This window comes from Erythrolamprus reginae, chromosome 2 (genome assembly GCF_031021105.1).
Source record: "Erythrolamprus reginae isolate rEryReg1 chromosome 2, rEryReg1.hap1, whole genome shotgun sequence".
Lineage (NCBI taxonomy): Eukaryota > Metazoa > Chordata > Lepidosauria > Squamata > Dipsadidae > Erythrolamprus > Erythrolamprus reginae.
In genome coordinates this window covers 231,638,184-231,662,918 of record NC_091951.1, presented here as the reverse complement: position 1 = coordinate 231,662,918, position 24,735 = coordinate 231,638,184, and the positions used below count along the sequence as shown (strand labels likewise).

The window sequence follows — 24,735 nt, the reverse complement described above, 5'->3', positions numbered from 1 at the left end:
TAAAATGGGCGACCCAGTCTATGCAAAAGACTTTGACTCAAATCTCCACTGGAGAGAGGGGACAATTGAATCCAAAACCGGCCCCAAATCATACACGATCCAACCAGCCAATGGGAAAATCTGGCGCAGACACATAGACCAAATCAGAAAACGACATCCAAGTGAGTTAACGCAAAGTAACAATGACATTTTTCCCGTAGATCAAACGCATGGGAATTAGCAAAACCAACCAGACTACTCAGCGCATCCTCTTCTGGCATCCAGCGGCGGCTGCCCTGGAACCCCGGCGGCTGGCGTTGGAAAGGCCACTTCTACGTCCATAGGGCAAGACAATCTTTACCAGGACGGAGCAGCACAGGAGCCAGCCGACCAGGAGGACAACTCCCTGCAAACTGAACTGCGCAGGTCTGGGCGAGTCGGCAAGCCACCAATCAGGCTACAAGACTATGTCACATATCTAAATGATTGACAGTTTGTTCAAGCTATGGGGGGAAGAGTGTTCTGTTTGTACTTTTAAATAAAGGTAACCGCTGATTGGCTTAAGTCGCGGCTAAGGGAAACCTTGGCGCGAAAGTTTAAAAAAGAGGAACTCACGGCTGTTTTCCCCGCGCCAGCAAGGTATATAAGGCGCAGCTTTAGCCGGTAGCCAGCAGTCACTTCCTACCTGCGAGCTGGTCACTTCAACTGTTCGTGATTGCCAATAAAGAGCTGTTAACCTTCCTCGGCCGCCAGCTTCTGATTTAACAAATCCAAGTACAGGTCCAGACTTACTGATGAGCATCTTCAAGCCCTATGGAGGATGTCAACTGCTTCCTCCCTTAAACCAAATGTGGCTTGGCTGTGCAAGAGTAAGAGCTGCCAGATCTCTAGCAGCAAGAAGTAGGGAGAAGAAGCCACGTTCAAAACAGTTCATGTTCAATGTTCCATTCATGTTCAGAAAGTTAAATGTTAAAGAACTATTAATACAGACATTTGAATCTCAATAATACTAATTACATTTCTCTAGTCAGCAACTACAGTATATTTGGTTTCTTCAGTCTTCTATATCTGCTGTATTATTATTGTTGTTGTTATTATTATTATTATTATCATTTTCATTTTCATTTTTTTTATTTATTACTGATTTATTTTTATTTTTCTTATGAATTTGTTAATTTATTTTTATTTTTAAACATAAAATAAGATGAAAAAATAAAGACATTTGATAACATTGGAATGTTTTTGTAAGAGCTTTCTGGGGGGAAAACTTGATGTGACCCAGCCTCACCCAGACTCTACCTCCAGCGGCCCCCAGGTAAATTGAGTTTGAGACCCCTGGTTTAAAACAATGCCTTGAGGTAGGACCAAATGTCTATACATCTATAATAATTTAAAACAAATATTAACCTAGAACTTTCAGATAAATAAGAATAAGATGGAGCAGCCACATCTATGTTAAACCCTTAATGAAATGTATGGTCTTTTAAGCCCATCAAATTTTCAGAGAAACTGATTTTTAAAAGATTTTGACTTCTAAGCCCATATAATATGAAAAATCAAAATTAAGTTAAGAAAGTCCATAACTTTGTATTGAGAATCTGGATTTGCATGTCCAGCTGGTCTAACTAATCTAGCATCATGTGATGCTGCAGGTGAAACTTGAAAAATTAGAATATCCATGTATATGCCACTTATATGATATAGACCAGTCTAAATAAATAAAATTTGCTCCCAAATGGAAATATCCGGTGTAATAATTCCTTCCTGTTGCCTTGCTTTGTTTTGCCTTGGTATTTTATCGCCATCATAAACCTACTCATAGTTAATTATGGGCTTTTGTGTTTGTGTGTCTCTCTTCACTGCAAAAAGTGTACAAACCAGAGGTGGGTTTCTCCCAGTTCGTACTGGTTCACAAGAACCGGTAGCCACCCGCTGGTGCCGTCATGATAATGTCACAAAACCAGATTGGTCAGTGCCGGTCCATGGGCACCACCATCTTTAAAAATAAAAAAAAATTCCCACCACATTTTAAAAATGTTTTTCCTCCTGAGCATGTGCAGAAGCCAAGTTCCTGTACTGTGCATATGGAGGCCACATTTTTGTTTTTTTGGCTTTGGGGTTTTTTGGGGGGGGAGAGGATTTTTTTCTTACTGTGCATGTATGCCCACGAAGAACTGGCCCTCCCACGAAGCGCACCCATGCGAACCAGCAGCGAGGGAAGTTGGAACCTACCCCTGATGCAAACCATTGAAAACACTGGCTGTCTCATCCTGGGGGGAATTACAGGAGGACAAACAGCATGGACAACATCTCAACATCTCTCATCTCAGGCCTGATTTGGAGGCCTTGTGTTGGGAAAGGCCATTTCCTATTACCCACAAATTCAGTGAATGCTGATTGGCTCTTATAACCATCAATCAATAACACAGGGGTCCTCCTTCCTGCTTATATTCTTGGAGGGAAGAGAAGTTGGAAATTTGGGAGCTGGGAGTGGATGGACAGATGGGAGGGAAAGCCTGGAATCTTAGCCCTAGGAAAGCTACTTTGAGTTATAGAGGTGGTTCTCAACCTATGACCAGAATTGAACCCAAACTTTCAGCTGTTAAGTGAGACATTTGTTAAGTGAGTTTTGCCCCATTTTACTATCTTTTTTTTTTGCCATTGTTGTTAACTGTAGGTGATAAGTTAGGGGCTTGAGCAAGTTTGCTAGCTCAAGAGCTACATTGAAATGCTTCTTGTCAAAAGTTGGAGGTATTGAGTCTGCCACAGGAACAGTGAACTGCTTCTGAATGTTATCAATGAACAGCTGAGGAGCTGGAATAAGGGCCACTGCCTGGACTTGTTCAGCAATATATGGAATGGAAGTAGAAGCTTTGTTTCCAGTTCCTGTGATAGGAGGCGTGGCCAGGCCAGAAGCAGTCGTAGCCTTCTGGAGAAGTGATTTAAATAAGGCTGGTGGAAAAAGGCCTGCAGGAGTAGGCTGCTCTATTGGTAAAGCTTCATCAGCAGAGAGGGCCTCATCCTGACACTCTGCCTCTTCCATTGCTGAGGCTTGGCTCTCATTACCTGAGGTATCTGAATAATTATGATCCTCTAATCCTCCAAAGATTTGTGTTGCAAAGAAGGCTGGTTCAGCAGAGGCTGGGCCTGGTTTTGTGGGTGACTAGAGCAAGCTCCGGTAATCACCATGTAGAGTGGAAAAACAGCCATTTGCTGAAAAGCAGCCATACACTGTTATATAGTATTGGGCAATAATATTTTGAATGTTGTTAGGATCCAATATTGGTGGCTGGGCTGTTTGGACAGTCCTTGGTTGTTGCCCTACCTGAATGCCAGGCCCTTCGTTCTCTCCCCAGGATGGTGATCCCAACCAAATGGACTCCAGGGCTCTCCCCTATTGTGGAGTCCATTAAGGAAATGGTAAGGCCACTGGTAAGACCCCCTCCCTACTATAATGGCAGACATCCTGCCAAGAAATTATGGCAATAGATATAATATTTGCATTCTCATTTCAGGAGCCACAAGATGGAGAAAGCAGCCAGTGTTCAGGGTAGGTGAAAAAACGTGCAGAGGGGAGGCGTCTCTACTTCTGCTGCTGCTGCTTGTGTCATAGGACAGGTGACACAGGGCAGTCCCACTGGCAGGCCAAACCCCTTGGCAGGCCAGCTGGAAGGGCTCTTGGAGCCTCCACATGGCCACTTTTGCAAAATGGGCCATGGCTGCTTTTGATCTTTGTCCCCTTTGTTTTCTTCCCCCAGAGAGACGACCTATACCATCTGGCAGCGAGAGCCCTCTGAGGTAAGAAACCTTTGGCCAGGGGGGCAGAGGGTGAGCGTTAGGGTCTCGGCGATGCCTTGACTCTTGCTCGGAGGGGGAGAAATTATGGTAGATATCCTTCTAAGCTTAAGGCTTGCAAAAGCTTTCTCCCCCTCCCATCAGGAATGAAGGCATCGCCCTAACCTTAAGGGTTGCTGTTGGCCCATAGGGCCTGATGCACCCTGTCCTTTCTCAATCTTACTGGGACGCAGAAAGCTTAGGATTTAGCCTCCGTATCTTCATTTGCAGGATTCGATGTCAGCTCAAATGGGGTCAGGGAGCAGCAGCAGCCGCAAGTCAGCAGGGACTGGTGTCCTTAATGGAGAATGGGATCATTGTCGTCCACAGGATTCTCCAGAGGACAGTTTGGCCTTTCCTTCCTTCCCCAGGAGCTGCAACGGAATGACGAAGAACCAGTTCCAGACACCTCCAGAGGTGAGTTGGTAGGTGGCTGTGAAAAGCCTGCAGGGAATGCGGAACTCCAGGAGACTGCGCTACGTAGGGATGGGCAGGACCCAGAATGGGTGGAAGCACTATTCCGGCAGCAGCAATGGAGCGCGTAGTCTCGCTCCATTGCCACCGGTCTTGCACGCTCCCCCCCTTGGAAAAAAATAAAGTATAATCCCCAAAAGGGATAAATCTGAAAGAGGTTCATAAGAATACAAACATTAATTAATACAAGGATTAATTTTTTAAAAAATCTAAAGGACAGGTTTTTTTTAAAAAAGTAAAAGATTGCCCTTTTTAATAAAGGACAGATATGGTCACTGTAAATTTATAGCTACTTTTTCTAGCATGGGCTCCTCTGGATGGTTTTAATTCTAGTTAACATAATTCTTAGTCAACCTGATTGTGGGTTTTTAAAGGAATACAGTATAGAATTGCAGCCATTGTCTTTCCCAACACAATTTACCTTATCTCCCATTCAGCAGTGGAAGAAGCTTTTGATTGCTTTTTGGAACTGTCAGTCAATGATAGCCCGACTCTTCCTTTTCATGTTTTATAAGTATATAAAGACCACTGAGGCCGGAAATGGCTTTATCGTTGGCTTTGAGGTATGTATGACCAACCTGAGTTGCTTTCCTCCCCACCTGAAATGTGGTTTAAAGTTGGTCTTTCTGTTTTCTTTTTAAATGACTCTGCAAAGCAAAACTAATAAATTTTTTGCAAAGTGTTGGTCTCCCAGGCTTGATAGTTGAATGGAAATTGCTCATTCAGAGATAAGTCGATTGCATTGTGTCCTTTTGAATAACACATGTTGGGCATCGGTGGAAGAGATGATTTATCCTTATAATTTGGGTTTAGGTTTTAGTAAAATATTTGACTTTTGTCAGATATAGCATCTTGGCCTTCTGCAGTGTGGATGTTACATTGTGCAACAATGCCACCAAAATGCTCCGGAGCCAACATAACTTTGCTATATTTTAAGAGAGGAGGTATTTCCCAGAAACTTAGTTTCATTGAGTTTTTTAAAGGGGGCCATATTTGGCTGTATCCTGGTGGGGTTTTTTCCCCCTTTAGCTTGTTTTGCAGAATTATTTGGTTTCTCTTTAAAATCCTGTGTCTGAAATTCTGTGGCTATATTGCTTTAGTTGCAAGAAATTAGCAGTCTTTGCCTTACAACAGTTTGCGATCTGAAAAACAAAGTCAGCTGGGAAACCAGGTTCACTTAACAACTGTGTTGCTAATTTAAGAAATGAAGTGATTTGCTTAACAAAATGGGTGAGGAAAGTAATACAATGAGGCAAAACTCATGTAACAAATTTCTCATTTAACAACATAAAGTTTGGTTTCAATTGTGGTAAGTTGAGGCCTACCTGTAATGCTCAGAAATGCCAACAATTTCTGATTACTTTGAAAGAAAGTTATGCTGATAACTGTAGAATCAGGGTTAAAACATTTGCTTTGTTGAGGGTGTAAGTCTTTGGTCGAAAACACCCGAGCTATTGACTTGTAAATAATAAGAATCAAAACCTGAATAATTTGTACAAACACAGCTAGTTGGCAAAAGTGCAAGAATAAAGATCAGCCCAAAGCAAACAAATCACATTACAGTAAGCTAAATGTATGGAATCAAATATTAGTGGCAGGGCCGCCATCAGGAATTTTGGGGCCCCATACAGCCTAAGTGTCTGGGCCCCCCCCCGGCCATTTTAAAACTACTGCCCCCCAAATCCGGTGCCATGCCCACCATGGCCACACACCCTGGGCAAGCCCTCCCCCGGCCCTCTGAGGTCAAACACAGCCCTGATGTGGCCCTCAATGAAATTGAGTTTGACACCCCTGGCCTAGAGGCTAAATCCTATGAACAAGGGCTAAGAGAATGAGTATGTTTAACTCAATAAATAGAAAACTGAGGGGGGAATATAATAGTAGTTTCCCAATCCTTAAAGGGCTGCCACAGAGCAGATGGCATCTATTTATTCTCCATGCCACCTGAAGGTAGTACAAGAAGCAATGGGCGGAACCTCACCAAGAAGAAATGCAATCTGGAAATAAGGAAAAACTTGGGACTGGGCGACATAGAAATAAAAAATAAATAAATAAATAAATAAATCCCTTCTTTTTTATTAAAAGAAATTAATAGAAACATAGAAACATAGAAGACTGATGGCAGAAAAAGACCTCATGTTCCATCTAGTCTGCCCTTATACTATTTCCTGTATTTTATCTTAGGATGGATATATGTTTATCCCAGGCATGTTTAAATTCAGATACTGTGGATTTACCAACCACGTCTGCTGGAAGTTTGTTCCAAGCATCTACTACTCTTTCAGTGAAATAATGTTTTCTCAGGTTGCTTTTGATCTTTCCCCCAATTAACTTCAGATTGTGTCCCCTTGTCCTTGCGTTCACTTTCCTATTAAAAACACTTCTCTCCTGGACCTTATTTAACCCTTTAACATATTTAAATGTTTCGATCATGTCCCCACTTTTCCTTCTGTCCTCCAGACTATACAGATTGAGTTCATGAAGTCTTTCCTGATACGTTTTATGCTTAAGACCTTCCACCATTCTTGTAGCCCGTCTTTGGACCCGTTCAATTTTGTCAATAATAATTTAAAAAAACCAAAATCCATTACTATTAAAACTAAAACAACCAGCAAAACTATTAATAAAAACAGGTGAGGGCTGGGTTTTTTTCTCTGTTATTATTTAAGTGCTTTTACCATATGCTTTAAATCAAGAATCACTTCTCTCTCTGTTTCTCTCTTTTTTCTGTCATTCTCTGCCTCAATCATTTTCTCATTTCTCTTTTTTTCTCCCCTTTTTTCTATCATATCTCTCTCGCTTCCTTCCACTCTTCTCTCTCTCTCTTTCTTCCTCTCTTTCTCTCGCTTCCTTCCTCTCTCATCTCTTTCTTTCTTTCTCTTTCTTCCTCTTTTTCTCACTCCCTTCCTCTCTCATCTCTTTCTTTCTCTATCTTGCTTTCTTCCTCTCTCTTACTCTCTTCCTTCCTCTCTCATCTCTTTCTTTCTTTCTTTCCTTCTCTCTCTCTCTTTCTCTGTCTTGCTTCCTTCCTCTCTCTCACTCTCTTCCTTCCTCTCTCATTTCTCTCTCTCTCATTTCTCTCTCTCTCTTTCTCTATCTTGCTTTCTTCCCCTCTCTCTCTTTCTTTCTTTCTCTCTCTCTCTTTCTCTATCTTGCCTTCTTCCTCTCTCACTCTCTTCCTTCCTCTCTCATCTCTCTCTCTTTCTTTCTCTCTTTCTCTATCTTGCTTTCTTCCTCTCTCTCACTCTTCCTTCCTCTCTGATCTCTCTCTCTTTTCTTTCTCTCTCTTTCTCTATCTCTCCCCCCCTCTCTCTCTCTCTCTCTTTTTCTCACTTTCCCTCTCTTGTTTTCTTTCTCTCTCTCTTGCTTTCTCTCGTTCTCTTTCTCTTGCTATCTCTTTCTCTCCCCCTATTTCCCTCTCTCTCTCTCTCTCTCTCTCTCTCTCACTTTCTCTCTATCTTGTTCTGTCGTGGCTCTCACTCTCTCTCGTTCTCCGGAGGCTGGCAAAAGTAATTTTCAATTACTTTCAATTGTAATTTTCAATTACAATCAACCTATCTCTCCTTCCTTCCTTTCCCCCCTCCCTCTTTTCCTTTCCTTCCTTCCCTTCCCCTTTCTCCTTCTTTCCCTTCTTCCTTCATTCCAACCAACCAACCTATCTCTTCTTCCTGTTTCCTTCTCCTCCCTCTTCCCCTTCCTTCCCCTCCGTCTTTCCCTTCCTTCCCTCCCTATTTTTCCTTCCTTCCTTCCCTTCTGTGTCCTCCTGGCCCTCTCTTCCCCTCTCCTCTCTTTCCCCGACGAGGGCAGCCCGTAGAGTCACACCCATCCCGGGTCGAGTTACAAGAGCCGCAGCCGGGCGGGTAGCGCCCCACTCGCTTCGTTCCCGCCGCAGGGCTCGGTCGGGAGCCCACTGGTCAGGGCTCGTTCGCTGCCACCAGGAATCCAGGAAACCGGGGTCAGGGGACGGCGCCTGGAATGTCGGGCGCGTGGGCTGACGCGCGCTCTCTCCACCCCCCTGCTGCCCGGAAAATTCAAAGTAAGAAAAACCGCTCTTACTTTGAATGCTCCGGGCAGGCTAGCAGGGAGATGGAGAGAGCGCGGTGGCCCCCGCTGTGAGAATGCCCGCAGGGAAGAGAGGCGGAGCGGACGGGCAGGCGAGGGCAGCGGCGAGTAGCCACGGGGGCGCGAGGGGGCTAGAGGCGCGGGGGAGGCGGCAGGCGGGGGCGGCCGCGGTTTCGTGCGCGCGGCGCGCCCTTGGAAAAGGGTGCACGGGGGGCCTTTTGGGGGACGCTGGCGCACGCTTGTGAAGCCTACAACTCGCGCTTGTGTTAAATTTTGTTTCTTTCCTAAGCAGCCTTCTGTATAAAAAAATCCATTTGGGAACGACTCGTTCCCAAATGGATTTTTTTACACAGAAGGCTGCTTAGGAAAGAAACAAAATTTAACACAAGCGCAAGTTGCAACCGCCACCCCGAAGGGGCTCCTACCTTCGCCGCACGCTCTGGTACTGGAGGACCGCGCTGCCTAAGGCTCCGTCGGGGCTTCTTCGAGTCCTGCCTCGCGAGGGCCAGAGGGCCCGCCTTTTTCGTTGGTGAGACAGGCAGCCGGCAAGAGAGGGCTGGTACTGCGCATGTGCGACGGCGGGCAAAACCGGGGCCCCCTCATGGCCGGGCCCGGTACACCAGTACCAGTAATACCCCCCTATCGGTGGCCCTGATTAGTGGTGAGGAATCTTTTGACCTCACCGCTAAAGCTGAAGCTAAATCTGAGATCTCCAGATGTTCTTGTGGTGAAAATAGATCAGGTTTGGAATAAATACTGCTTAATTAGAGGTATAGAGATAGAGTAGGGTTTATTTGTTTGCTTATTTAATTGGCCTTCCTCCTCCTGCAAAAGCTGCTAAAATTGTGTGTAATGTAATTTGATATATTACTGTGGTGACTGCATGGGATCTTGTCTCTCTATAGTGCTGCCCGCTTGTTCTCATTATTATCATCATCATGTCTTCTCCTGGAGCAGAGTTAATCCCTACAAGAATTGTAGATGATCACCAGGTAAGTGAACAATACTGGAAGAAGCCAGGATACCATTTAAGGATCAAACTGTAACAAGGATAGAACCCAGCATGGATTTTCTAATCTATTTCATAGATTTATAAAGATCTGCAGGCCCATAGGCTCCTAGTTTTATCACAGTAAAACTATCAAAGGACTTAAGAACATGCTGAGGAAAACTTTTGTACTCCTTAAATACACTGCTCAAAAAAAATAAAGGGAACGCTTAAATAACACAATATAACTCCAAGTAAAGCAAACTTCTGTGAAATCAAACTGTCCACTTAGGAAGCAACACTGATTGACAATCCATTTCACATGCTGTTGTGCACATTCAACTTTGTACACAGCAAAGTGTTCAGTGAGAATTTTTCATTCATTCAGATCTCGGGTGTTTTGTTTGAGTGTTCCCTTTATTTTTTTGAGCAGTGTACATTCTTACACTGTACTGTTTTTAAGCTCACAATAATGTGCTGAGAAACTAAAGTTCAACAGTATCGGTTTACTATTTATTCAGTTTTACATACCAGCATGAATTGTAACTTCATTGAAAATATGATCTAACTGCAGTTCAGCAAGGTAGAGCTGTTCTGCAATCCAGCAAGATGGTGACTCTATGGTATCTTATTTCTTAGTGTCCATCCAAAGGTTTGGTGATGTGCCATTAATCGGTTCTACTTATGAGTGGGTTTTGTCTCCCTATACTTTTGCCAAGCAGTCTCATCCAGCTATCCAAGCAGTCTTTGAGATGGCAGAGACGGATGTGAAGAGTATTGCAAGAAGCACAGAGCCTCTTCTCCACATATTTGAACCTCAACGTAAGTAATTGGTCATCGCTGGTAGGCTCACTCCAAACTATTCTTTGCCATGTCATTCTTCATCTTTTTGGCTTGGTTTTCCAATGTATGGTTTTTGAGATTGTCAGTAGGGATGCGGTGGCTCAGTGGCTAAGACACTGAGCTTGTCGATCGAAAGGTCAGCAGTTAAGCGGTTCCAATCCCTAGTACCGCATAATAGGATGAGCTCCTGTTACTTGTCCCAGCTTCTGCCAACCTAGCACTTTGAAAGCATATAAAAAATGCAAGTAGAAAAATAGGGACCACTTTTCGTGGGAAGGTAACAGTGTGCCTCTGGTGTTTCGTCATGCCGGCCACATGACCACGGAGACATCTTTGAATAGTGCCTGGTCTTTGTTTGCAATATACCGTATATACTCGAGTATAAGCCGAGTTTTTCAGCCCAAAAAATGGGCTGAAAAACACAACCTCGGCTTATACTCAGGTCATTGACAAAGTCACCACACGAGGGCGCCATTGCTTGAGCCAGAGCAAGGAGGCACCAGCTTTTGTCCCCTCTCGCACGCCGTAGTTCCTCTTCCTGGCTCAAGCAAACGAGGCAGCCATTTGCTCCAACTGAGAGGGGGGAAAAGCAATGGGAAGCCGGTGAGGTCGTGTGTGTGTGTGTGTGTGTGTGTGTGTGCATGCCCCCTCTCCCCCCCACCGTGAAAAAAGCCAGCTACCTCTTGCTGAAACCCAGAGGCTTTTTTTTTCTCCCTGTGTGTATTTGTCAACAGGTTTACAGTAACTATTCCTTGCTCTCTCTGCATTGCCCTTAGTTAGATTAAAAAGGCCCCCTGCTGTCAGATTCTCCTCCCCCTCCTTTGAAAGGATTTAAACTGTTTAAAAAATGGTATTTTGTGGTAGTTGCTGTCCTTGCTTGGATAGGATCTAATAATGTGTTATGAGGCAGAGCTAGACAGGAATTCTTTTTCTATCTGTCTATCTTTCTATCTATCTATTTTTCTATCTATCTATTTTTCTATCTATCTATCTATCTATCTATCTATCTATTTTTCTATCTGTCTGTCTGTCTGTCTATCTATCTTTCTATCTATATCTATCTGTCTGTCTGTCTATCTATCTATCTATCTGTATCTATTTCTATCTATCTATCTATCTATTTTTCTTTCTTTCTATCTATCTATCTATCTATCTATCTATCTATCTGTATCTATTTCTATCTATCTATCTATCTATCTATTTTTCTATCTGTCTGTCTGTCTGTCTATCTATCTTTCTATCTATATCTATCTATCTATCTATCTATCTATCTATTTTTCTATCTGTCTGTCTGTCTGTCTATCTATCTTTCTATCTATATCTATCTATCTATCTATCTATCTATCTATCTATCTATCTATCTATCTATCTATCTATCTATCTATTTGGTTTTCTATGCTGATAACCTCACAGCAGCTAATGCTGAAGCTCTTCTTTGGATACACTTATTTATTTGTTTGTTTGTTTCTTTCTTTATTTAATTGGATTTGTATGCCATCCCTCTCCAAGGACTCAGGGTGGCTCACAGCATATATAAAAACAGAACAATAATGTAAATCCAATTAATGATGAGAAGGAATCCAGTTTTGAAGGATTTTAACTCTTAGGTTTTAGCTTTGTTGCTGATCGAGCTACTTTTTTTACTTTTTAATTTATTGTTAATATTGTTAATTTGTTTACCCTCTTTTAAATTTACAGAGCTAGTTTACTGGTTTTCTTTAAAATAAATATTCTAAAACATGTCTCAATTAATGTAATTTTATTGTTTTCCATTTTTATAAGTTACCAGTAGCCACTGCATTTTCTAACTTCGGCTTATACTCGGGTCAATACGTTTTCCCAGTTTTTGTGGCAAAAATTGGTGCCTCGGCTTATAATCGGGTCGGCTTATACTCGAGTATATACGGTAGTTTCTGATCTTTATTAATGGAGAGTGGGCGGGAGAGGGGAGAGAATCTTCTATTACTGATTAACAAAATTCTCCCCTTTCATGTGTATCTTGCAATTTACGGTATCTCAAAATCCAAGAGGAATCAGAACTTTTCCGAGACTGAGTTCCCTACTTTCTACTCCCTGGGATTAAAGTTCCGGGGTGGGTGGGTGGGTGTGAAGAACAATACAGACCTATTACAAGACCATGGACAAAACAGATGAATTACTGTAGCTTAGTACAATTTTAAAAAATTAAAACGTTCCAGAGATTGTGATGTCTATTGCTTTCCGCAGAAGCCAAGTTTCCGGCACTGCGCATGAGCCGCCATCTTGTTTTTGGTTTTTTATAAAAAATATTTTGCAAATTTTGGGCCCCTGCGCTTTGCGCGCACACGCCCACATGGAGCAGGAGGAAGCGAATGGCAACGAGGTAAGTTAGAACCCACCCTTTACCTAAATGAGTGCATAGCATTGCAATCCCACCTTTATGTGATTACTTTCCTTTATCATTACACTGCAGCATAAAACAATATCGCATTTTGTAAATTCTAAGTAGCATAAAAACCAAATGCAACTAGAATCCAGTTGTTGAACATAACTGGGAATCTTTTAAGTAATCAAATCTTTTTTTCATCTTTACTGTTTACAGTTTCTTTTGCAAATATGTTTGCCTGTAGGAATCTTTACAGGCTACAACACAAATATCCTATTATGCAACAGACGGTGGACCAGGTAATCACTTGACCTTCCATAATATTAGATTGACTGCAGTGTATGCATGGTTCTTTTAGGATATTGTTTTATTAAATTATTGATTTTAATCTGATTGTTCTATTTCCCTATTTTACTATTGTTGTACTTATCTTACGTGTTAGCAGCTCTGACTCCGTTTTGGAATAAGTAAGTAAGTAAATAAATATAAATATCATAAATATAAATATCATATCTATCTGTGTAGATTCATGTAACCAAAATGTGACATTTTACATTTCATTGAATTTCAAACTCCCAACATCCTTAGGACAGGGAATGTGAAGGATGCAGGGCACTGTAATTCAGCAAGACTTAGAAGACCACAAATTCTCTTTCTCTCTCTACTATAGTCAGTACAAGAGATAAGTGATCAACTTCATGAGAATGGATTTCAGACATAGCTGTTATCAGCAGGTGCTGAACCAACCAGGTCATGCTGAAATGCCAACCAGCCTTTTCTTCCTATGGGTGGGGAAAAAAGACATTTTATTTTCTCCTTTAAATATTTCACCTTCCAAATTTTTGGACTAGTAGGATTCCTCCAGCAAACATTTTAAAATGCTTTTTTTGCCTTTTTTAATAAAAACTGTAAAACAGCCCCTTATGTTTAGTAGGGTCTATGTGAGGGTAAAACGTTTGGGCTTGGCATGTCAAAATTTTGGAAAACAGTTAACGTTTTTATTTTATTTATTCACATTTCTGAATTGCCTATCTCCCTCAGAGGGGGACTCTTACGTGTGTGTGTCACACAAAAACACATGAGAAAGAATTTTTTACATATTTTGAAAAGTATCAAACAATTGTGCGATTCCTCAGAATCTGCCATGTCATTTACCTTCAGGTGGTGTTTTTTCTGCAGCCTATCTGAGGCAGCTCCAGATCACACGAGGCCTCACATTCTTTTTTTGTGTAGGTTCTGTGGCTTCTGAAAACTATCTGATACTTGCCTGATTTTTAGAGCCTCCAGAGGTTGTGCAAGAGCGTGGCCCCCTCGCACAACCTCCAGAGGCTACATGGCAACGCACACATACCCCCATTCTCATGCAGCTCCCAAGATGTCAGATAATTGCATGAGAACAGCATGTGCTTTTGAGAATAATTGTTAGGTGTTGGTAAACACTGGTGTGTTACCCAAAACATGCCATATTTGACATGCGCTCCCTAGGTTCAGCATCATCATTATTCCTATTAGCAGGGTAATTGAGTTCCAGATTTATAAACCATTTGACTGGCTTTGCGGGTATTTTCATAAATAAAAGTTTTTTCTTGGGAATCTTTGTTTCATTTCTTACCCTGACCCATTGCTCAGTATCCCTAGAACATGCTAATCAATTTGGTTTGTGCACATATAGTCCTCTACTTAACAACCATTCATTTAGTGCCCATTCCAAGTTAATAACGGCACTGAAAAAGTAGCTTAAGAGGTTTTCACAATTAATGACCATTACAACATCCACATGGTTGCATGATCAAAATTTGGGTGCTTGGCAATTGGCATGTATAGATGACAATTGCACTGTCTGTGTCTTGTGTGATCACAATTTCTAATCTTACCAGCTGACATATGACAATGTCATTGTCAGTTTCACTTAACAACTACATAATTTGCTTAACTTTTATGGCAAAAGATGTAAAATGGGATAAAACTCGCTTAACTGCCTTGCTTAGATGATGGAAATTTGGGCTCAATTGTGGTTGTAGGTTGAGGACTATCTGTATATTTGTTGTTGTTGTTTTTTAAACGTAATTGCTGCACTAAAAGCAAACTGAAGAAATAAAATTCAAATTGGATGCAAAAATGACACATACCCTGTTTCCCCCAAAATAAGACATCCCCTGATAGTCGGGCTTTTAAGCCATTGGCAATAAGGCCAAACGCTTATTTCAGGGTTCAAAACAATATAAGACAGGGTCTTACTTTGGGGGAACACAGTAACCCAAATTTAGAGAGGAAGATACAGTATATATGCGCTGGTGCTTAATTCTGTCAATTTTCTTCATTCTTCTCTTTTTGGATTCTCACTGCCAGATCATGACAAATGCCATTGAATCTATTTATACCAAATTAACTGAAGTAAAGGACATTATGGATACCATGCTAGATATAAGCATCGAAGCTGCCGCGGAGAGCGTGGAAGTAACGTTGTGTTCAGCGAGGAGTGCTGTGGACACCATTATGAATATCGACATGGCACAGATGATGGCCAGTAGTGTTGACAAGATTATCTTCAAATCGGATGACTTATTAGAGCACTTTCTGCCAATCACGGATGAGGAATTTTGTAAGACTATGCAGTTCCCTCTCTTGATTATCCACATTTTTAATAAGTTTGACCTCTAAATTAATTTACTTCTTTTATTTCTACAGCTATCTATCTCTGCCAAGTGACTCTGGATGGCATATAATTCTAAAACTGTAAAACAGTTAATTTTTTAATCCAAATGTATACAATAGCTGAGATAGTTAACCAACTAACAGTATTTCTTCTTTCATTCATTCAGTTTTAAAAACTTATTCATTTGAGTAAAGTTTAAAACATCTGAAAGTCATTAGCTAGAAAAAGTAGACCAAGAATGCATTTGCTGGCCTAGTAAAGATATACAATATTAAAAATATGTCAGAAGTAAGCATTGGGAGGTATTATTATTGTTATTGTTATTGTTATTATTATTTATTAGACTTGTATGCCGCCCTTCTCCAAGGACTTAGGTATGCTAAACAGATTAGATTAGTTATTTTTAAAAATCACGGAATCTAATATTTTATAGCTCATTTTTGTTAAAATTGAGTGCTGTTAATTCTGAAAATCTCTTGCCTAGAGAGCTCTTGCTGGTCAGTGAGTGATGTGAAATCTGAAAGACCCAACTGATATGATGAGCCAGTATTTGTGGCTTATTCAACAAACCATATTCAATCATCCATGACTTAACCTAAGCCCATTTCTTCTAAATCCCTCTATCGATCCTCTTTCCAGCTGATCCTCCTTGCTACAGCTGATTTTAAGACCTATGCAAAGGTTAGGTTGAAGACTTAAGTGAAAAGAGTATCTGTTTTTTCTCCTCTGTTATGGAGACTTTGGAAAATTTATTGTCACCTAACCTAAATGAAAGGCATGGGCATTTCTAACCCCCAGTCTAAAAAGTTCAAGGCCATAACAAGTCATCACTATCACTCATTGCCCATTCAATTTTGGTGTAAGGTCTCCAAAAATGAAATGCTTTACTTTTTAAAAAATTGGGTCACATTTTAGCAAACAAAAGTACACGCTTATCGGGCTTATGAAATTAATTCTCTGACTTTACGAAAAACATTCTAAAGCAGTGTTTCTTAATCTCAGCAATTTTTCCGATTGTGGACTCCATTTCCCAGAATTCCCTAGCCAGCATCCCACAGAATTCTGGGAGTTAGAGACCACACATCTTAAAAATTCTGAGGTTGAGCAACACTGTCCTAAAGTGTGGCAGATGATTGATAGGGAGCCTGGTACAGATCAGTTTATTGATCAAATGTACATACCTACCCATCTCCACCAAAAGGGTTGTATTTTACCATCTTGCCCTCTTTCACAAAATCTAACTGAACAGTTTCACAAAGCCTATGGATCTTATTTTTACACGGCAGGAAGGTTAAGTTCACTACACTAAAATGTAATAATAGTGTAGTGCTGGGGAAGGGAGGGCTGTGAAAAGGAGTCTGGGCCAAAGCTGATCTCTTTTTGTGGTTCCTCACCAAATTGTAGCACATGTGCTAAAATAATCGCCTCACTTCCTCAATTAAATATTATTAACAATGAGGGAGAGGAATTGAAATGTGTTTTTTTTTTAGTTATTCGAAGTATAGCTCAGATTTCCCCATAGCTTAATCAAGGGGGATTTATTTGAGGACTAAAGTGACTACTAGCTAAAATTTCTCGGAAACCTAGTTGTGAGGAATGTTATTTGTGAAATGAACGGACTGATAATATTAGCTCAGGGATTGTGAATGGGGATCTCTTTTGATCTAATTGTTGTTTGTTTAGTTGCCATTGCATTTTCGGACCGCTCTAGAGCAGCCTGTCCTGAAAATCAGGAAGGAGAGCCAACTTACTACAGGCGCCTGAGTTCCTTGTCGATGAAGCTCTGTAGTCGAGCCTACCAGCATTCCCGGATAAAGATCAAACTGGGTGCAGAGCAGGCATTGCTCCAGCTTGAACAGCTCTTTTACTTGGTAAGAAACTCAGTCATTCTGTGCTATGTTTGGGAAATAAAAGGAAAGGGTGAATAGTCAGACCTTATTGGACCATGTAAGTTGCTGAATGGTCTCTTTAGCAAATAGCCCAAGCAGCTGAACTCAGGGACATTGATTCAGCCATGGAATGGAGGCAGACTGTTTTCTATAAAGCAGTGATGGCGAACCTTGTTTCCCTCATGTGCCAATAGAGCATGTGTGCGCGCTATTGTGCATCTTCGAGTGCCCACACCCATAACTCAATGCCTGGGGAGGGCGAAACGCCTTCCCCCACCCCCTGGAGGCTGGAACTGGCCTGTTTCTCAACTTCTGGTGGGCCCAGTAGGCTCATGTTTCACCTTCCCCAGGCTCTAAAGGTTTCTCTGGAGCCAGGGGAGGGTAAAAAATGCCCCCCCTCATCCCCCTAGAGGCTCTCTAGAAGCCAGAAATGCCCTCCCAGAGCCTCTGTGCTAGCCAAAAATCATCTGGCCGGCACACACATACACGTTGAAGCTCAGCTAGGGCAAAGGCTCGCGTGCCAGCAGATACTGTTCTGCATGCCACCTACAGCACCCGTGCCATAGATTCACCATCACTGCTATAGAGTCATTTGCAGGTTCACAGAGATGTTATTGAAGAAGCTGACAGTTAATATACTGTACATAGCAAAACTCTTAAAAGATATTTGATTTAAAATATATTAAAAGATAAATTGGGCTGATGATGAATGATGGTTATAATAACCTAACTGTAATAGCTACTACTCATTTGGCTGAATCACTTTGGGCCATACCCACACTGAGCCCAATCCACCTCACAGGGTGATGGTTGTAGGGAAATTAGAAGAAAGTATTGGGTATGTTCACTGCCTTGAGTTTCTTATGAAAAGGACAAAGGCAGGATATAAATATTCCTGTGTCTAAATCTTGTTCTACCATTAGTATCCAGTAAAAGGTTAATGGATTGAGTTATGTAGATTTGGATTTGGTCTAAAAACAAGGGCTTTGCACAATGTATATGTTAACCAGGTAGTCTGCCTGCAGTGCTGTTTTTAGGGACTGTGCATTGTGTCTTCCACTTGGATTCTTGCTTAACAGTCTATCTACAGCAATCTTTCTTAGCATTGAAGATGTTAAGAAATTTAACTTCCAGATAGGATGGCCTTTGCTAAGAATTGTAGAAATTGAAATCCAGAGAATCAAATCAAAGTTTCCAAGGTTGAAAAACACAGACCTACGTTATCCATTAATGAGATTCAGAATGGGGGAAAACATCAACATTTTCTTGTATTATAGCAAATCTGCTCATCTTTTGTGCATAAGTTCTTCCTGCTTGACTTCATGTGGATTCAACCTTTTCATTAATAAATAAAATTCTGCTATCTTCGCCAATTTGATGCTTTCCAGATGTGCTGGATTGTAATTATACAGTATAGTCTCCATTTGGCATGGCCATTTTGTCATGCAACAATGTAGTGCAGTGCCTTGTATCCTCTGAGCGCAGAATACTCACCTGGAAGGATTAATGGCAAATTCAGGCTGCTGACTTTTTGATTAGAAAGCAGTGTTGACAATGAGTTCAATATTGCTTGTTAGTATAACTCCAGAATAATTGCTTGTTTGGAACTCTTCACACAAGCTTAGTACATTTTAATGGTCTGATTTCTATTCGAGGAATAGGCAGGAGCATTGGTAGAAACGTTTGAAGCACTCTTCCAAAAATAGTTTTCCAGCTTTTCTAATCTGGCCGTGTCTGGGAGAGGATGAGAGATGTGGTGTAAGATACTTGCAAGATGCCAAGTTGAGACTGCTTTAGGGCAGTTCACTACTGTAAAGAAAAATTCAATTCTAAGGGACTTAAGTAAATCTCTGACCCCAGGACAGATGAAAATCCATGTGTCTCTGGAATATGAGTGGACATATGCCAATTTTTTGGGGGGAGGGGGTCATTTATGGGGCTTGAGGAATGGAATATCCAAAGCTGAAAGAGATTTTAGTATTTTCTCTCACTGGAGGAATTTTAAAAGGTGAGGTGGATGCTTTAAACATCTGCAAAGCTTGAAGTTCCAATTTGTTCCTTTAATCCTCTGTCCAATAGTAACCTTCCCCCCCCACACACACACAAATATTCACTACAACTACTTTGGTCATGTTAGAAGATCACTAGCAATGCCCTCTGAGGTTCCCAGGCCAAAATGAGCCTTGTTTATTAATGCTAATGCGAAAGGCTACAGCAATTATATAATGAAGAAAAAATGCCCAGCTGATTGTGCACTGGTTCTTTTTTATTTTCTCTGTTGGGGGAAAATATTTTCTTTTTTTTAAAGAAAACTATTACATTTCAATAAGAGATCATATATAAAGAAAGAAAAAGTATTACAGAAGCATAGAATGACTAGGAAAGAATGGTTCAGAAAAAAGTCAAAATAATGCAGAAAAACAAGAAAAAACGGAGTAATTTCTGACTTTCAGTAACTTTGAACAGTCACAAAATGAATAGTTATAGGTCAAGGGCTACCTATACTTCCTGAATAAACTTGATGGAAGTTCCTTAAGAGATTTTTCTGAATAATTGAAGATAGCAATAGCTATTACTATCCTCAGAATTTTGCCCCGCAAAAAACTAGGTCCTCATTTTACCAGCTTCACAAGCAGCCGTCAGAAATAGCCTGCAGTTCTAGATTCTAACCACTGCGCCGCTGTGGCTCTTATGATAAGAGTAGGGAATGTATAGCTCTGGCCTTTGAGCCAAAACTGTAGTTATGATGCCAAACGCAAAACACTAGGCTTGAGTGCATGATTTTTTTCTTTCCCTTTTCCTTTTTTTTTTTTTTCTGCTTTTTTGTAGTTAAAATATACCAAGGAGGAATTGGACTACAAAGTTCACCGAGGTCACGAAAAAATGTACCAAATGTGGAAGGAATGGTACAAAGGAGAACCTAAGCAGGATCAGAGCAATGGAGCCAATCAGACAGAGGTATCTCAGCATGAGAATGATTCATCTTTTGAAGATATTAAAAAAATAGGGAATGGCCATTGCTCAGTGAAGATTCTGCCTTGACAATGGTTTGTGGTTAGGCATACTGGGTAAACCTAGACAATTATGATTTATTTGGTAATTATTATTCATTATTAAATAGATTAAATCAAGGATGGCGAACCTATGGCACATGTGGTGGCATGCGAAGCCATTTCTGACGGCACGTGAGGCATTGCCCTCTGTCAGCTCGGGCCTGATGGTCCGCTGATATTTATAGTTTAGTTACAGTTTATACTTTATCAGATTTGTCTGCCACCCCCTCCGAAGACTCGAGGCGGCTCACAGCATAACAGTAGTACAATACATTACAAATCCAATAATAAAAATTAAATCAATTTAAGCAAGTATTAATAACATAATAAAATCCCTAACTATGCAATAACACACATTCAACCTACTCTATCATACAGTAAGGCAAAAAACATAATTAAAAAGAGGGGGAAAGGTGGTAATTATGCCCACACCTGGCGACAAAAGTGGGTCTTCAACATTTTATGGAAGGCGAGGAGAGTGAGGGCTGGTCGAATCTCTAGAGGGAGTTGATTCCAGAGGGCCAGGGCCACCACAGAGAAGGCTCTTCCCCTGGGTCCTGCCAGCCGACATTGTTTGGTCGACGGGACCTGGAGAAGGCCACCTCTGTGGGACCTAATTGGCCGCTGGGATTCGTGCCTTCTTTATGGCCGTTTTTGCTCTCCCCAGAGTTCAGGAAAGCCTCCTGAAGCCATTTTGCTCCAGCAAAAACTGGAACAAAGCCTCCTGGCCTGTTTTTTTGCCATCTCCAGGCTTCAGGGGGCTTTTCTGAACCCTGGGCAAGGGCAAAAAAAGGCCCTAAAAGCTTATTGGAAGTCCGGAGGCTTCAGTGAGGCCTGTCCGCATATGTGGAAGGGCAGCGCAGGGGGGATTGTGTGCATGCGGTGGGGGAGAGCATTGCATTACAGATGTGGGTACACACACACGCCCTATCACCCGCAAGCGCATCCTTTTGGCACCCGGATCAAAAACGTTTCGCCAACACTGGACTAAATCTTTATCCCCAGTGGCTGACGCAAATTGGATGTTGCAACATTATTAAACAAACTATATATTTATGCAAAAATTATTCCCAGAACCAGAAGAGAGTTGGTGTGTTTCTCAGGATATATGAAAAGGCTGAGATGAAGAGCTGGGTCTAAGATCCTTTATAGAACATACACAACATACAGAAAATTGTTTGAGGAAGAAAAGAGGGAGGAGATTTGAATTCTGCCACCTGGCATGTACTGCATGGCTGAAATCAAGGGAACAGCAATCAACAATGGTGTCTCCATGCATAAACAAGAATATTCAGTTGCCCTATGTCCGTCTGTCAATCTCCCCACCCCCTCCCTCCCTTCAGATAATCCCATAGATCAGGGATAGGCAAAGTTGGCTCTTCTATGACATGTAGACTTCAACTCCCAGAATGCCTGAGCTAGCATGATTGGCTCAGGAATTCTGGGAGTTGAAGTCCATAAGTCATAGAAGAGCCAACTTTGCCTATCCCTGCCATAGATGAACACCTATGATGTTCAATTAACAGATCTTTTTGTTCATTTTTTTCATAACAGATGGAATCCCATTCTCTAGCCACATCTTACACTGTTGCACAGAAGATGCAGGAGGTCTGCCAGAATGTCTTAACCAACCTGCAGAGCCTTCCTGAACATCTTCAACAAAAAGTCCAACAGGCTCAGTGTGATTTAACAGAGCTACAAGCTGTCCTCTCTACTGCCACATCCTTCCAGGATCTTCCCAGTGGCTTCATGAAAGAGACCACAGAGAAAATTAACAAGGCCAGGAAGGCTCTGTTTGAAGTCATGGAATATATAGCTAAATACACTTGTCAGCCATGGGTAGAGGGACCCTATTGTCCTGCTGAATATTCAGCAGAGGAATCCATAAAACACAATAACGTATATTAGTTCTTTACTCTTAATAATTTATGAAACAAATAACATATATCAATTCTTCCTATTAATAATATTGAGAACTGGGGTCTTCCGATGCATTCCTTGGACAAGACTTAGGTGGCTGGGCTCTTAGAAAATGAGAGAAATTAGTAAATGGATTGACCTTTTAAAAGTAATTATTAGCCACTTCCATATTATGCATGATTCTTTTAATATTATATAGTTGTAAGTGTACTTTATGTTGACTACTAGCCAAATACTCAACTGTATAACTTAAGAATTTTAATTACTATAGAGATCGAAGTTTTTAATAAGTGAGAGGCAATTGTACATTTGTTTACACAAATAAAATTACAATTAAACAGCTGTGATGTGGCAATGTGTAAGTGGCTTGAAATAGCGGGTTCTAGTATTTGATCTGGTTCTTGAAGGTTGCAATTTATTATATTCCATTTTAGAGGTTAGATAGGTTGTTTGATTCATTCTTGCAGGCAACTTCAAAAGAAGTCTCTCACAAGGATCAGTTTCTCTGCACGTATGCAGCTCTATCAAAAACCTAACTGCCCAAAAATAGTTTAATTCCTTTTTATAAAGGTTCACTGATGTTAGACTTGCCTCCTGCTGCGCCCAATCTCAGAATTACTAGACATAGCTTATTAAATATACTAATATTTATTTATTCTTTGTCCAATATACAATACATATGAAATAGAATAGACATTAAGTAATATAAATAAAGATAGAAAGTAAGAAAGAAGAGAAGTAGAAGGAATGGAGAGAAAATATATGATATATGAGATAAGGAAAGACAATTGGACAGGGGACGATAGGCACATCAGTGCACTTATGTATGCCCCTTACTGGCCTCTTAGGAACCTGGAGAGGTCAATCGTGGAGAGTCTTAGGGAGAAATGTTGGGGGCTGGGGGCTGACACCACTGAGTCCAGCAATGAGTTCCACGCTTCGACAACTCGATTGTTAAAGTCATATTTTTTACAGTCAAGTTTGGAGCGGTTAATATTAAGTTTGAATCTGTTGTGTGCTCTTGTGTTGTTGCTGTTGAAGCTGAAGTAGTCGTTGACCGGAAGGACGTTGCAGCATATGATCTTGTGGGCAATATTTAAATCGTGTTTTAGGTGCCGCAGTTCTAAGCTTTCAAGATCCAGGATAGTTAGTCTATTTTCGTAGGGTATTCTGTTTCGAGTGGAGGAGTGAAGGGCTCTTCTGGTGAAATACCTTTGGACGTTTTAGAGAGTGTTGATGTCTGAGATGTGGTGTGGGTTCCAGACAGATGAGCTGTATTCGAGAATGGGTCTGGCATAGGTTTTGTAGGCTCTAGTCAGTAGTGAGAGATTGCCAGAGCAGAAGCTACGTAGGATCAGGTTAACAACTCTGGAAGCCTTTTCGGCGATATTGTTGCAGTGGGCTTTAGCACTTAGGTCATTTGTTATTAGTATTACAGGGTCTTTTACTGAGTGTGGGTTGGCTGAGAGAATTTGTTTATTCAGTTCATATATGTGGTTTGGATTCTTTTTGCCGATGTGGAGGGTAGAGCATTTGTTGGTTGATATTTGAAGTTGCCAGGTGTTAGACCAATCTGAGACAAAGTCGAGGTCTTTTTGGAGAGTGAGTGTGTTGTCAGTGGTGTTGAAAAGTTTCACATCGTCGGCAAAAAGCACACAGTTGCTTGCGATATTATCGCAGAGGTCATTGATGTACAGGATGAAAAGAGTAATAGAAATAAAAGTTCAGAAAGGACCAAACAGAAGGAGAGAAGAATTGGGTTCTTGCTCAAGTCTTTCATCAAAATAGTGCAGTGATAGAGGTTTTTGTGAAAGAGGTAGGTGAGGAGGATTTAGAGGGGGTTTTCAGGGACAAGGAGGAAATGAATGGCTAAAGAGGTCAGAAAGAACAATTAACAGAAAATCAAAGGGTGGAACTACAACAGAATCAATGTGGCTGCTGCATTGAGGAGAGATATGCTTAGTAAATTACAGATAACCATTAGGTTTTAACTCTAGGTGTCAGCCTTCCAAAACCCAATTTCCATAAAAAACCAAGAGCAGCTGTGAGCCATTCTGATCATCGCATGATGCATTTTCTATCTGCTTACAAAGATTTAAAGCCACAAAACCAACAATTAAATCAGTAAAGACTTGGATTGAAGAGGCAAAGTTGAAGCGATAGGCTTGCTTTGACTGCACAGACTAGAATATTTTTCACCTTCCCAGAAGAGCCGGGTAGCTGTCGGCCGGTCAAGAGGCGCAAACGGAGGTGGGAAATCCCAATAGGGGATTCCAGGGGTGGAGCTTTGACATCACGGAGACGTCTTTCCTGGGCGGCCGAAACGGGGACTCCAGGAATGATGTCTCCGTGATGTCAAACCTCCACCCCTGGAATCCCCTATTGGGATTCCCCACCTCCGTTTGCACCTCCTGACTGGCCGACAGCTCCCCGGCTCTTCTGGGAAGGAGACAGCTGGCTAGTGGCGCTTCTTGGCATTCTCCTGAACCTGAACCCGAACTTTTGCCGAACCTTTGGAAAAGTTCGGGTTTGGGTTCGGCATACCGAATTTCGCAAAGTTTGGTACGAACCCGAACTTTGCGATTTCGGTTCGCCCAACACTAATTATGGCCATTAACTCACAGAGCTTGTTGCTCAAGCTTCGAGCATTCGTGCACATTACCCTAAGAACA

General features: G+C 41.4%; 1 protein-coding gene across 2 annotated transcripts; it reads left to right on the top strand.

Moving 5' to 3' along the window:
- Window positions 1–2,910: 2,910 nt before the first annotated feature.
- On the top strand, window positions 2,911–22,405 carry LOC139158858 (perilipin-3-like). Of its 2 annotated transcripts, XM_070736198.1 has the most exons (13): window positions 2,911–3,050; window positions 3,336–3,399; window positions 3,495–3,529; window positions 3,738–3,777; window positions 4,045–4,230; window positions 4,725–4,850; window positions 9,255–9,341; window positions 10,060–10,159; window positions 12,762–12,844; window positions 14,895–15,147; window positions 16,885–17,072; window positions 19,920–20,048; window positions 21,698–22,405. In XM_070736198.1, the coding sequence occupies exons 2-13, from the start codon at window positions 3,337–3,339 to the stop codon at window positions 22,049–22,051; spliced, it is 1,644 nt and encodes a 547-aa protein (XP_070592299.1). In that variant the 5' UTR covers window positions 2,911–3,050; window position 3,336; the 3' UTR covers window positions 22,052–22,405. The 2 variants fall into 2 exon arrangements, with proteins under 2 accessions (XP_070592299.1, XP_070592301.1); XM_070736200.1 differs by lacking the exon at window positions 2,911–3,050 and having other exon boundaries at window positions 3,259–3,399.
- The last annotated feature ends 2,330 nt before the right edge of the window (window positions 22,406–24,735 follow it).